The sequence below is a fragment of the Sinocyclocheilus anshuiensis genome, unplaced genomic scaffold (genome assembly GCF_001515605.1).
Source record: "Sinocyclocheilus anshuiensis isolate Anshui unplaced genomic scaffold, SAMN03320099.WGS_v1.1 scaffold149, whole genome shotgun sequence".
In the NCBI taxonomy this organism is placed as follows: domain Eukaryota; kingdom Metazoa; phylum Chordata; class Actinopteri; order Cypriniformes; family Cyprinidae; genus Sinocyclocheilus; species Sinocyclocheilus anshuiensis.
Window position 1 is genome coordinate 121344 of NW_015540836.1, and position 14403 is coordinate 135746.

The following is a 14403-nucleotide window of genomic DNA, read 5'->3' on the forward strand; positions in this document are numbered from 1 at the left end:
CGGAAAGGAGGGGCTTAGAGAAACTGAATCTAATAACTGTTTTGAATGAATCGTTTGAGAATCTTTGGAAAATGAGGTGATATTAAAGGGGTCATATGATGCGATTTCAATTTTTCCTTTCTCTTTGGAGTGTTACAAGCTCATTACACCAAATACACAAAATAATGTTCTTTTTAGCAGCATCATATGACCCCTTTAAATGCAGATTTTGAGAAAACGGAAGCATTTTTTGAACTTGCATGCATGTAAACTCCCAAAACAATATTAGGAAGCTTAAAAATGGCATAATAGGGGCATGTTAAAGAAATTAATTCTTTTATTTGGCAATAATGCAATAATTGATCAAAAGTGACAGTTTATCTTACAAAAGATTTCTATTGCAAATAAATGCTGTTCTTTTGAATTTTCTATTCATCAAAAAAAACTGTATCATGGTTTTCACAAAAATATTATGCAGCACAATTGTTTTCAACATTGATAATAAAAATAAATAATTTATTAGAATGATTTCTGAAGGATCATGTGACACTGAAGACTGGAATAATGGCTGTAATGTAATTTCTAATTATTATCAATGTTAAGAGTTGCGCTGCATAATATTTTTTGTGGGAACCATGATACAGTTTTTTGATGAATAGAATGTTCAAAAGAACAGCATTTGTTTGGAATAAGCATATAGATCAGCATAAACCATCAAAGACCAGAAAACCATCTGGTTTAAGTGTGTTATTTCAGCAAGGTTGAGCTTCTTCAAAGAATCCCTGGAAATATAAGATTTGATTTGCTTAACATTTTTGAGTCACTACTTCACAAAATTCGTATTCTTTCAGTTGTGTTACTGTATGATTTAGATTTTGTATTGTTTAAAATGTGCAAATTGGCCAGTAATTTTATTTACAGTACACACCTAAACCGTTTTTAGTGTTTATTTTGGCTCACCTGACTCAAACCCAGCTCAGAAGTGTAGATAAGGAGAGATGAGGCACAGATTCTCCATGTCTCTTGATCTCTGGTCTAACAGCCTGCAGATAAAAAGAAGACACACATCCCACTCAAAAAAACTCCATTGAAGCTCACCTCACACACCTGCCTGACACATATGCATCATGGTTACTACGGTGACTCTTGGCTCGTGTTCCAAACTGAGCATTTAATATTGCAAACACACACAGGTGTTGCCCCATTCAGTCCTAACAGAGTCTGTGTTTATGCATGTTTGTGTACAGCTCTTAAAATGGCAGTGTGTTAATGATGGGGGAGAGTGCTGTGCACTGATTAGACAGCAGCGCTGTACTGGGGGTTTGGGAGTGAATCTGAGGTGAACAGAACAGATGCTAGTTTACACACTAAACAAAATCTGGCAACATCCCAAATCCTACTTGTGCTGTCGAGACATGACCCAAGATAGCCTAGAGGAAGCAGCGCTAACTGCACGTACAGCTACTGTTATAGACTGTTTTTTATTTCTATTTACATACATAGGTCACGTCTTAAAGAACACATCTGAGAATTAGCTCATAAACAAACATATGCAACTAGCTGGTGGATTTGGTCATGTATTTCAGTATTTTTTTTAGTCTAACCTTAGTACATTTCTTGTGTTCTACAGTATATTGTTTTTCCTTAAATTTGGGTAGTTGACATGAATTTTTAAGCAGTGACGGCAATGTCCTCTGGTGTAACATGCTTTACTTCACCTAAAACTTTCAAACTGCATATAGACACATATAAAGTGTGCCTCACATCCAATAATTGCAATACGCTTTGTGTTTTTATTCAATAAGAAACAGTACCATCTTTCAAATTCTGTCCAGTTTATCAGGAAATTCAAAGAAAAATTGCCGTTTTGATACTCTGACAGATCACTGTATATGTGCCTCAGTTCAAACAGCAGTGCAGAGCGCTAGTGAAAGCGATCATCCCTTCCTCTTTACTACTAGTTATAACACAAAATAACCATGAATGAACATCTCACGTCTCATGCAACAGCTCAGTGTTTCAACCACGGAAAGACAATAATAAAACAGTTGCTTGTAAACAATGTCACATAGTCATTTACCAAGTCAATCAGAATCCACAGCTCGTTAATTTGCTAGAGAAATGAAATGAATGAGCATTTTGCAAAATATATATTAGCCTATATATTCATATATTACTTAACCTGTAGTTATGTCTTAATTATTTAATAAATCTGTCATGAAAACAAGTTACAACAGCCACTGTGTAAATTATTATATTTTAACAATGAATTGGAGTAGAAACTTCATTTTATAATTAGCCTTAGAATTGAATGTAAAAACGGCTGTTGTTAATTGTAACCTTTAATATTATAGTAATGTGCAAGTAATAGGACTCCCTACATAGTTTACAGTATTAGCTGAGATTTTTTTATCCTTATGAAGATTAATTATGAATGCATTTATTTCAAGACAGATCCACAATTTGTTTAGTTTTGTTAAAAGAAGCAATTTTGATTATTTCCCCCCATGCTGTTTATACACTTTTTGAAACAAATCTTCAACAAGAAACACAAAAATTATTATACAATTACCACAGTTTTTATGATTTCATATTAATTGCACATTAACTTTTAATACATAAATTTGCTATACTTACTTTTACAGACTATCAGGAAGACAGCTAATATTATTAAACACAAGCTTTACTCTTTACAATTTAATACTTGTTTTCCTAACATTAAATAATTTCATTATGTATTCATTAAGAATATGACCAGTACTGCACATGTAATGTAACTATATATATCTACATATTTTTACATATGCACAAAAAATTGGGGTGAGTAAGAATTTTTAAAGCTTTTGAAAGAAGTCTCTCATGCTCACCAAGGCACAGTTTAATCTTACTGTTTTTCCCTGACACATTCATCATCACTACTTCTGCCGGTGTGCTGTGACAAGCTTTATGCGTGCGCTTGAGTGCTTATTAGGCTATGTAGGCAATTAAAGGCTCATTAGCATGATTTAAATGGTTTATTAATAAACGTGCGATTAGTCGACTGATGCTTAAAATGAATGACTACTAGTCGACCAGAAAAATCTTTAGTCGAGGGCAGCCCTACTAAAATCCATAAATACACTTTTATATGAACTTTAACCTAAAATCTTGATGCTGGAACAAAACTTCATCAACATGTCAACCATTCAGTTTAGTCCCTCCCAAGTCAAAAATGTAAGTTTATCCTGAGGCTCTGCAACAGACTCAACCATGACTAAAACATTTCAAAAATGCAGCATGGCTGCAACAAAATAGCAGTCATCACTCTCCTCGAGATACTCCCCTCTGCAGACCTTCTGTATCAAAGCCTTACCTCAAGACAGGGGCAATTTGACTAACCAAAACATTCCTCTGCTGCGTGAACGCAACACGGTTAGGACGCCTGCTCTCCAACCCTTGCCAACGGGTAAGAAGCTTACAAGGAAGAGGGGAGGGGATTTCACTGAACGGAGATCAAAGTAGTAAGCATTCAACAAGCAGAGTTTACTATTTACTATGAGTCGATCGCAGCGGGACACAATAGAAAAGTCATTGTTAAATAGGTTGTGCAACATACTCCCAAGTACTCTGCTTGAAACACACTCCAAACTGTGGTGACGCTCAAAATCTCATCAGATATGTGCAGCTCACGCTGTTACCATAGTGAGGACAAACATTCGAGTGAAAATTTGGACTCATATTCAAACATACATATTCCTAGATGCATGCATTCAAAAACACCAAGAATTATTTTGTTTTGACAGTGCGAGATACATCTCATCACTCTCAATCCTGTCAAATTAGCCAGATGGTGTCTAATCTCGCCCGGACAAATCTCTGTGCTGCACAGAATACAAGACCTTGCCAAGGTCACAGTCCAGCTCCTCTGAGATAAAAACAACTCCCAGTCTAGGGCAAAAAGACCAAGCTAACGAATTACTCCAGGGTTACTTCACTGGCAAATCAAGCCCCAGTGATTACTGTCATTCTTCCTGTGTCATTTGATTGTGGTTTTTCAGTGAACACCGGCTTCCTGCTCTCCACACTGGTGCATCTGTGTTTGGGGGGGAGGGGGGTGGAAATGCAAACTTCATACTGCTGGTTTATAGGTGTGCCTTTCTGGCATCAAATCACTTCACTTTGTGCATGAGATTTAAAACTGGTGTTATGCCAGAAGTTGAAATAATGCCAATGTGTGTGTGGTGTAAAGGTATTCAGAGAATAGATAATGCATATTGAAAAATACCTTAAAAAGTTAGATGAGCTAGGCCAAACCATTATGCTAAAACTAAAGAGCGCTTGTTTCTTTAAAATTGTAGCATCTATAAAAACAGATAATATGCTGAAAAATAATATATTTATCTATATCTATAAAAATAATATGCATTCAGACCTAGTGTGCTTCACTTTCTCTGTTGTTAATTTTATTTTATTTTTTTTATATATTTAGAGCCAGCCAAATCACAAGACTACTAGACCCAAGGCTGAAAAATATTACATAATTTTTACTCTTATAGGTTAAAAATACAGCACTAAAAATCAATCAGTGTGAGTAAGTGTACAATAAGTGTAAATGTATAGCCAGTGATGCATATTATTATTTGCAATAAAGTTTTTAACAATCTATGTGTTTCATGTGTTTATTTTAGTTAACCATTCAAAATAAATACTGAATTCCAAGCACTGTCTGTTAATATTATACAATTATTTAATAAAATATTTTAAAAAATATTATACAATATTTTATAAGAGCACATAATAACAACCTAATCATCGATAATTTTGCACAAACTTCCAGTAATAATTTAATTTATTTTACGTTTTCTAGAAATAACTAAAATTTCAAGCCCATTTGTACAACTATCTGGATGTTGCTCGGAACTAATGTTTATTGTAATATACTGAAATAAATATTTAAAAAACGGGAGTTTGGTTTATATTAATTTACGGTGGCATTTAAAAGAGAAATAAAGCATGGTTATATTTGTGTGTCCTTCTATCATAATACAAGTCTAAACGTGTTATTCAAATTATCTCTGCAATATATATGACATGTTGTTGTTAACTTTTTAGTGACCATAAATGTAATTTAATAAATATATTTAATAATCATTCGGCCTAAATATAAGCGAATCGGCGTCATCTTCCAACGTATGTGGTTCAAATGCATTAAACATGCTCATCTTTGCTCATACATACAGATTCTATCAGTGGTTTGGTTCTGAATTACATACCAGTAGGATCTGGACTCCTCCGGATGCTGCAGATGATCACTAGTCCTTGAGCAACGCTGCAATGCGCCTTAAAGGACAGACCCGACGCTGCGTGAACGCAACACGGTTAGGACGCCTGCTCTCCAACCCTTGCCAACGGGTAAGAAGCTTACAAGATTCAGTGCCAGATAATTAAGTGTATACAGTCCCCCCGAAGAGATATGCACAGCGAGGCCTAAAATAGCCATTGTGAAAAGAGCTTAGTGCAAAGAGGCAGGAAGAGGGAAAATGAGAGGGGATTTCACTGAACGGAGATCAAAGTAGTAAGCATTCAACAAGCAGAGTTTACTATGATCAGCCTGTCGATCGCAGCGGGACACAATAGAAAAGTCATTGTTAAATAGGTTGTGCAACATACTCCCAAGTACTCTGCTTGAAACACACTCCAAACTGTGGTGACGCTCAAAATCTCATCAGATATGTGCAGCTCACGCTGTTACCATAGTGAGGACAAACATTCGAGTGAAAATTTGGACTCATATTCAAACATACATATTCCTAGATGCATGCATTCAAAAACACCAAGAATTATTTTGTTTTGACAGTGCGAGATACATCTCATCACTCTCAATCCTGTCAAATTAGCCAGATGGTGTCTAATCTCGCCCGGACAAATCTCTGTGCTGCACAGAATACAAGACCTTGCCAAGGTCACAGTCCAGCTCCTCTGAGATAAAAACAACTCCCAGTCTAGGGCAAAAAGACCAAGCTAACGAATTACTCCAGGGTTACTTCACTGGCAAATCAAGCCCCAGTGATTACTGTCATTCTTCCTGTGTCATTTGATTGTGGTTTTTCAGTGAACACCGGCTTCCTGCTCTCCACACTGGTGCATCTGTGTTTGGGGAATGCAAATTTCATAATGCTGGTTTAGAGGTGTGCCTTACTGGCATCAAATCACTACACTCTGTGCATGAGATTTAAAATTGGTGTTATGCCAGAAGATGGAATAGTGCCAATGAGTGTGTGGCGTAAAGGTATCCAGAGAATGGAGAATGTGTTGAAAAATGCTTTAAAAAATTAGCCAAGGGTCAAGTTATTGTGCTGATACTAAAGGGTGCATTTTTCTTAAAAAAGGCTCAAATCTATAAAAACAAATGTTATGCAGAAAAATATTATTTTTAACCCATTCAGACCTAGTGTGCATCCTTTTCTTTGTTTTAAAAATGTTTTTTTATTTAGTGCCAGCCAGATCACAAGACTATATTGGCTGCAGCTAAATCACTTCATGAGTGATTTTAGTTTTTTGTACACACACACACACACACAATAATAATAATAATAATAATCCTTTAAAATGAAAAGCATGATGGCCTGTGACCAAATGGTGAAAAACATAATTTTACATAATTTTAACTATTAAAGGTTCAAAATACATCACAGTCAATGAGAGTAAGTGTACAATACGTATAAATGCTTGGCAAGAAATGTTTATTATTGTTTGCCATTAAGTTTTTAACGATCTAACAGTGTTTCATGTGTTTACATTAATAATATTTTAGCTAACAACAATAAAATTCAAAATAAATACTGAATACTTGGTATTAATCTATTAATATTATAAAACAGCACACTACATAATAACAACCTAATCATTTTGCATTAGCTTCCAGTGTCCTCCAGAAATAATCTATATCCAATCCATATGTACAATTATCTGCTCAGACCTAATGTTCATTGTAATAATATTAATAATATAATATATACTGAAATAAACATTAAAAAGCGAGAGTTTTATTTACAATAATTCACGGTTGTATTTAGAAGAGAAATAAAGCATGGTCATATTTTTGTGTCCTTGTAACAAAATTCAAGTATGAACGTGATATGCAAATCATCCGTGCAATATTGCTGGTAACTTTTTAGTGACCATAAATGTAATTTAATAAATATATTTCATGATCATTCGGCCTAAATTGAACCGAATCAGCGTCATCTTCCGCCATATGTAGTTCAAATGTATTTAAACAGGCTTATCTACGTTTATACACAGATTCTAATGGAATGGTTCTGAATTACATACCAGTAGGATCTGGACTCCTCCGGATGCTGCAGATGATCGCTAGAGACCTTGAGCAAAGCTGCAATGCGCCTTAAAGGACAGACCCGACACAACGACCACTTCTGAGATCATGCAGAGCATTACTTGTACAATCCCACCGGACCATTACTATTTATAACAAGGAATCGATGGGTTAAAAAAGGCCTTGTGTTTGCCCGACCGAAAGGATCACTGCCGTGTTGACATCATCATGTATCTCCGCTCTCTAGCTCTTCCTGCCAACTTGCAGCTATTCACCTGACCAATTGAGTCGCTCTGATCGAGCCCTCATCGCGGCTGGCCAATAGCTGCGCAGTGCGGTGAGTTGTGAGCTGAGCGGTGTTCACCGCTCTGCGCTGCTATTGGCCAGTTGTGTCGTGGGTTCGATCAGAGCGCCTCAATTGGTCAGGTGAAAAGGTGACCCGTGCATGGGTTAAGACAGATGACACGCGTCAAGTAAAAATGCACTCAGGGAAGTGCAGTGGACTTCGAGTTCCCCTGGAGGAGCCTATGTTTGCAATTCTCTTGTGCTGTTCAGTGGGTGAAGGGGGTCGTGCAACTATAGCAAATAGTCTGGGTGCTGTTGCACTGCATTTTCCATAATGGATGGAAATCTTTTATTAACTGTGCACGAAATGATGGGATTATTATCGTCATCGTTAGGCAGTTTTATGTCCCAGATTGTATTTATTTATTTGTTTTTAATACTTTTTTGATATGAAGGTCATATCAACATCTCGTTTTGCTTGAAACGAATTTTATGCATAGATTGTATTGTTTTACTGTCATCCCAGGTATCTCTATGAAAATCCATCATAAAAAATGAATGACTGTATATGTAGAGCTCTAATCTAATCTAACAGTTACATTTAAAAAAAAACTGTGAAGACTTTAAGATGAAATATGGGATGTGATATGTATAGAAAACAAAGAAAATTAAGGTAAATATCAACTGTGAATTTTTCCAATTTTCATTTCCAATGAAGCTGTGTGTGTGTGTGTGTGTGTGTGTTTTTTTTTTTTTCAAATTATCCAAAAATATTATTGCTTGGATTTGGGCTACATAAAGACAGAAATGACCAAATTTTCCTGTAACTGATGTATATATGCTGTTTAAGAGAGATTATTTTCATAAAATCCAGAGGGCAAAAAGTGTCCATAGTTGAAACATCCATTAATTAAAATAAAAAAGCTTCAGATTTTTAAATAATACCACTGTAAATGATTTTATTACAAACTGAGGTACATGTTGTTAGCTTTTTTGTAAAAGCAGAAATTCAGCCATTTCAGATCTTTCCAAAACTCTTTTTAAGCACATAAAACACACTGCATGCAAGTTCAGTCAGATACAAGTAAGAAATCACAGTCTTTCCATAGTCCTTCATTAGTCTGAAGAGAATATTAAGTGTTCTTAATTGCTGAAAGAATCAGGGAAAAATATTTTTTTAAAGGAAGACTGTAGCCCAATGTGAGCTTTTACACAAAGGCTGTTTCACTGGAATACTAGGCTACATAACGAGTGCTCCTCAAGAAAAGAACCAACCCATAATGCACTTGAATCCGGATAAAGAATCTTTTAAGGTGGGTTTCTAATAGACACCTGCCTTACAGCAAACTCACAGTTGTTTCGAGTCTAAAACATTTCCAACCACAGTCCCCCAGCTGTACAAGAGTCCGTCAGATAGAGATTGCTACCAGCCACGAGTGGGTTTCCAAGTGTCTATAATCTTCCCTTTAGAATGGACAAAATAGACCGGATGCATCATAGCTGTAGCACAAGCCTGTCAACAAAACAATTTCATTGTATTAACGTGTCATTTTTAAGTTATTAAAAAACAGAAGAGAAAAAACAATGTACCTGCCAACACTGATAGATGATGTGGCAAGCCCTTATCCCTACACTCTTAAAAATAAAGGTGCTTCAAAAGGTTCTTCAAGCGATGCCATAGAAGAACCATTTTTGGTTCCACAAAGAACCATTCAGTCAAAGGTTCTTTAAAGAACCATCTCTTTCTTACCTTTTTGTAATCTGAAGAACCTTTTTTCACCACAAAGAACCTTTTGTGAAACAGAAAGGTTCTTCAGATGTTAAAGGTTCTTTATGGAACCATTTAGACAAAAAGGTTCTTCTATGGCATCGTGAAGCACCTTTATTTTTAAGAGTGTAGGCTATGTTAAATACGGACTCATTGCATTGAGAATAAACAAAGCTTGTGCTGACCACGTTTTTTGTGCGGCGAATTATCTGATATATTTTCTTATTCAGCCCAGGTCAAGTTAATAATGTTGTGTAGTAGTGGAATTATGCACTTTATGGCAACATCAATCAATATCATTGTTTACTCTTGTACAACAAAAATTTGGATACAGTGTTGATGACCAAATGTGTGTTGAAGGAAAACAGTCAGTGACTTCTGATGCACAAGCAATGGCTTAGTCAAATGGAGAATGTCCTTTCACACAGTTGAATTCAGTGTGTTTCTGTGTGCTTTGTTTGAGTGAGATGGTTAGTAACTCACATGGTAAGGCATGAGTGTGAGGAGTGACCCCAGTGGGAACTGCTTGAAGTCCAGTTTTCCAGAGATGGGCTCCACCCTGCCGTGTTCCTGAGTCATAGACAGCAGTCTGCAAAACAGACGACACCCTTCATGCTATTTTTATATCATCTGACACAAAAAAACCTCCTTCTTGCACTGTGATGTAAAATAAACATCTAAACAAGTACAAAAAAAAAGGATTATGCAATGTCATGACGTTTTTAATATTTGAGAATGGATTTAATGCTTAAATATTTATTCTCATATGAATCACATTTTGAATGTCAATTCAAATCATTCAAAAGCTATGCAGACAGGGGGCTTAATGTAAATCTAGAGATGCACCACTATTAAAATTCCGGCTAATAACAATAATTAGATAGTTATATTTGTTTTGGTAGATAAATGGCTGATATTAAACATTCTATACTGTCTAAATAGCTTAATAAAATACTAAAAACTACAATCAATCATTTTAATAAAATAAACTGAAATGCACATTTGCTATAGAATACATTTAACAATGTTGTTAAATTCTTTGTGCTCACCAAGGCTGCATTTATTTAATCTAAAAAACAGTAAAAACAATGTGTGAAATATTATTATAATTTAAAATAACTGTTTTCTACTGTAATATATTTTCAAATGTAATTCATTTTCTGTTTCTATTTTCAAACCTGAATTTTCAGCATCATTCAGCACCAGTCATCAGTGTCACATGATCTTTCAGAAATCATTCAGATATGCCGATTTGTTGCTTAAGAAACATTTCTTATTATTATCAATGTTGAAAACAGTTGTCAGCTTAATAAAGCTTTTTGTGAATAATGCGATGCATTTTTTTCAGGATTCTTTGATAAATAGAAGGTTCAAAAGAACAGCATTTATTGGAAATATATCTCTTTTTTATTTCTTTACAGTCACTTTTGATCAACTTTATGCACTTTTGTTTTAAAATAGTATTAATTTAAATTAAATAAAATAAATTAAATAATCTTACTGACCCCAAACCTTTGAACAATAGTGTAAATGTAAAAATAATGGAAATGAATAATAATTTAATAATAACAATTAATAAAAATTTCCTCTATTTTCAAAATGTCATTATTATATACTATTATCCGCCAGTAACTTATATGGTACCACTTGTGCATCCCTGGAAAAAAATACAATCCTCATTTCCAATCACATGACCTCTTACTTGAGTTCTGGATGCCCTTCAATGATGGCGTATCCTGTAGGTAAGCGCCCCCCACCATCATGAGTCAGTGCTGCCCACCCACAGTCTACAAGTAACTGGTTCCTGTGTGGGTAGTGACCTATGACCCGCGTCAGCACCCGTACTGCAACATCCTCAAGTCTACAGGACCCAATGAGGGACTGCTGCACGTCTGGACATGCAACGGATAATATTATGATTCAAAACAAACTGATAACATCACTGCTTACAACGACTCAACAGGAGAACATGGCAATACAGACCGTAAAATATGTAGTTCCCAGGATGCACCTCACTCAACATGGCCATGTCGGGGACTGGGTGGCTACAGGAAGGGGTGGAGCCAATGCTGGATTTGGTACCATGTATTCCAGCAGCCTTCAACCTATGGATAGCCGAAACAATACAAAGCATATTAAGTAGGGATGCACTGATATTAAAATGTTAAAAATTACAAAATGTTGCTAAATTATCAATGTTTTTAAAGATGAACTTTAAGTGAGCGTTAGATGATGTCAGCATACTTCTCCATGAACTGCAGTGTAATCATAGTGGTTTCCCGAGCAACGGCTTTGATTTGCTCCTCCCCCTGACAGGCGTAGGTGTTCCCGCAGTGGGCGTAAATTCCCGTCAGCTCCACCCCTGAAGTATCCCAGATCTCCAGGGCAAGCTGTAGTGCAGCAGGGTCACAATGAGGAACGCCAAGCGCCCCCCACCATCATGAGTCAGTGCTGCCCACCCACAGTCTACAAGTAACTGGTTCCTGTGTGGGTAGTGACCTATGACCCGCGTCAGCACCCGTACTGCAACATCCTCAAGTCTACAGGACCCAATGAGGGACTGCTGCACGTCTGGACATGCAACGGATAATATTATGATTCAAAACAAACTGATAACATCACTGCTTACAACGACTCAACAGGAGAACATGGCAATACAGACCGTAAAATATGTAGTTCCCAGGATGCACCTCACTCAACATGGCCATGTCGGGGACTGGGTGGCTACAGGAAGGGGTGGAGCCAATGCTGGATTTGGTACCATGTATTCCAGCAGCCTTCAACCTATGGATAGCCGAAACAATACAAAGCATATTAAGTAGGGATGCACTGATATTAAAATGTTAAAAATTACAATAAGTTAATGATAATATTCATATTATGCCCAACTGCCTATATTAAAGTTACATGCTTTACTGTCAAAATAAATTAAAAATAAAACACTAAAAGCTCAAATCAATTATTTTAAATGCTACAAGTGAATTTAGACATCACCATATAATATACAATATAAAAATATTATACTTATTTTTTGCTAAAGATTATATTTATTAGTGTTGTTAAATGATCAGTGTTTAAAATTATATGCTTTGTTGACTATATTAAAAATACTAAAAAAAGTGATACAATTATTTTACATGCAACACGTGAATATGTTGTACAATATAAAAAATATTTAAAGATTTCAAGTTATCAGATTTTAAAACATTTTGTTGTCTAAATAAAAACAACACCAAACTAAAATCTATTATTTTAAATAATTTTGATTTATCAGCATAATAAAATCGAATCACAATTTTATAATTTACAATCTAAAAAAGAAAATGTATGTTTTACTAAAGATTACATTTATTAGTGTTGTTAAATGATTTGTGTTTAAAACTATTGATTTGTCTAAATAAATAAAAAATAAAACAATTAAAAAATAAAATCATTCAACTTTAAGACTATAAGTGAATAAAGACGGCACAAAATTATAATGTACCATATAAAAAATATATTTATTCCCAATTATTTTTTTGCTAAAGATTGTAAATGATCAGTGTTTAAAATGATATGTTCTAAAGAAATGAAAGAAAAAAAAAATACTAAAAATTAAAATCAATAATTTTAAATGTTAGTAAACTTAGGCATCACAATATTATAATGTATAGTATATATATATGAGATCTCGTGGGCAAGCTGTAGCGCAGCTGGGTCACAATGAGGAACACCCGCTTTCAAAACACAAAACAAACCAATTTATCTAACTGCACTACATCGAAAACCACACTTCAAACATTTGGACATACATTTGGTGAACTCCAACTTCAAGTGTTACCTCTCCCATTGTCACAATCCAGCTTCATCCACACCTTCCAGACTTTTCCCTGCTTCAGAGGTCTCTTCTTCAGTTCCTGTAGGGCGAGGCGGTTGTCCACCACGACGTGGAATAGAGAAAGTCTCTCGGACAGCTCAGCACAGCTCTCCACTTTATCAAATGGCAGAGGGTATGCATACAGTATATCATCATAGCCGTTATCAGCATAGAATGACGCTTCCGCTAGAGTAGACACAACGATACAACGACGAGAGCCTCCTGTCATGATGTCCGCACATTCCCTGAAGACATGTAACATTAATGAAGAAAGAAACAAGCATTATAACATTAATAGTTAATGATGACACAATTTTTATTTTGGGGTTAAATGAAATGTTCCTTTGTCCAAATACTTTGTTTTACTTTTTTATAGTATATAAATGGCACTTGGTTTGATATTTTGTTATATAATAACAATATTCAAATGTTTTAAGTGCAATAAGTGTCCAAAAACTTCTTTACTTGGTAGACGTCAGTCAAAATAACTAGTGAAAAAGTGTCTATTGTTTAGTCATTTAAAACTTCTTTGTATGAAATGTTTTGCTTAAAAAGGGTGTTTTGCATATTTTTCTTTCAAATAAAAGCCACTTTATATTTTATGTAATAAAACACATGTACATATTATGTAATAAAACACTTAAAATATTTTAAGTGTCTTAAAGGGATAGTTCACCCAAAAATGAAAATTCTGTCATCATTTACTCACCCACATATCGTTCCAAACCTGTATGAGTTGCTTTCTTATGTTGAACACAAAAGAAGATATTTTGAATATTGTTGCCATTGACTTCCATAGTATTTTTTTTTCCTACTATGGAAGTCAATGGCAACCACCAACTGTTTGATTACCAGCAATCTTCAAAATATCTTCTATGTTCAACATAAGAAAGCAACTCATACAGGTTTGGAACGACATGAGGGTGAGTAAATGATGACAGAATTTTCATTTTTGGGTGAACTATCACTTTAAGTGACCAAATACATTAGTCCAAATTATTTATTCGGCAGATGATGATTAAAATGACTAGTAATTAAAAAAAACAACAAAAAAAAAACAATGGGCATTTATTATTACTGTTTTGTTGTGAAATGCACCTATGTTGGAACTTTGTTTTGATTTTTAACAATATATATATATATATATATATATATATATGTTTTTTTTTTTTTTTTTTATTATTATTTCAGCTAGTCGCC

At 34.9% G+C, this 14403-nt stretch overlaps 2 protein-coding genes across 4 annotated transcripts in view; both read right to left on the bottom strand.

Moving 5' to 3' along the window:
- The window catches only part of LOC107687383 (protein FAM126B-like), a 22615-nt gene extending 15068 nt beyond the window's left edge, over nucleotides 1–7547 (bottom strand). For 2 of the 3 annotated variants that reach the window (XM_016484680.1, XM_016484678.1), the window contains exons 1-2: nucleotides 7294–7547; nucleotides 940–1022 (exon numbers count right to left, since the gene is read on the bottom strand). The gene's annotated coding sequence lies outside the window, so the exon portion shown is untranslated. Of the gene's footprint in view, nucleotides 1–939; nucleotides 1023–5231; nucleotides 5290–7293 lie in introns of those variants that run through there. The other variant, XM_016484679.1, reaches the window with a different exon arrangement.
- Nucleotides 7548–8529: 982 nt separating this feature from the next.
- Nucleotides 8530–14403, bottom strand: part of LOC107687385 (D-threo-3-hydroxyaspartate dehydratase-like) — a 6785-nt gene continuing 911 nt past the window's right edge. The window contains exons 3-8 of the mRNA XM_016484682.1: nucleotides 13168–13448; nucleotides 11592–11772; nucleotides 11331–11452; nucleotides 11050–11239; nucleotides 9831–9936; nucleotides 8530–9092 (exon numbers count right to left, since the gene is read on the bottom strand). Of these exons, the coding sequence (XP_016340168.1) occupies nucleotides 9003–9092; nucleotides 9831–9936; nucleotides 11050–11239; nucleotides 11331–11452; nucleotides 11592–11772; nucleotides 13168–13448 (970 nt within the window). The 3' untranslated portion in view covers nucleotides 8530–9002. The remainder of the gene's footprint in view (nucleotides 9093–9830; nucleotides 9937–11049; nucleotides 11240–11330; nucleotides 11453–11591; nucleotides 11773–13167; nucleotides 13449–14403) is intronic.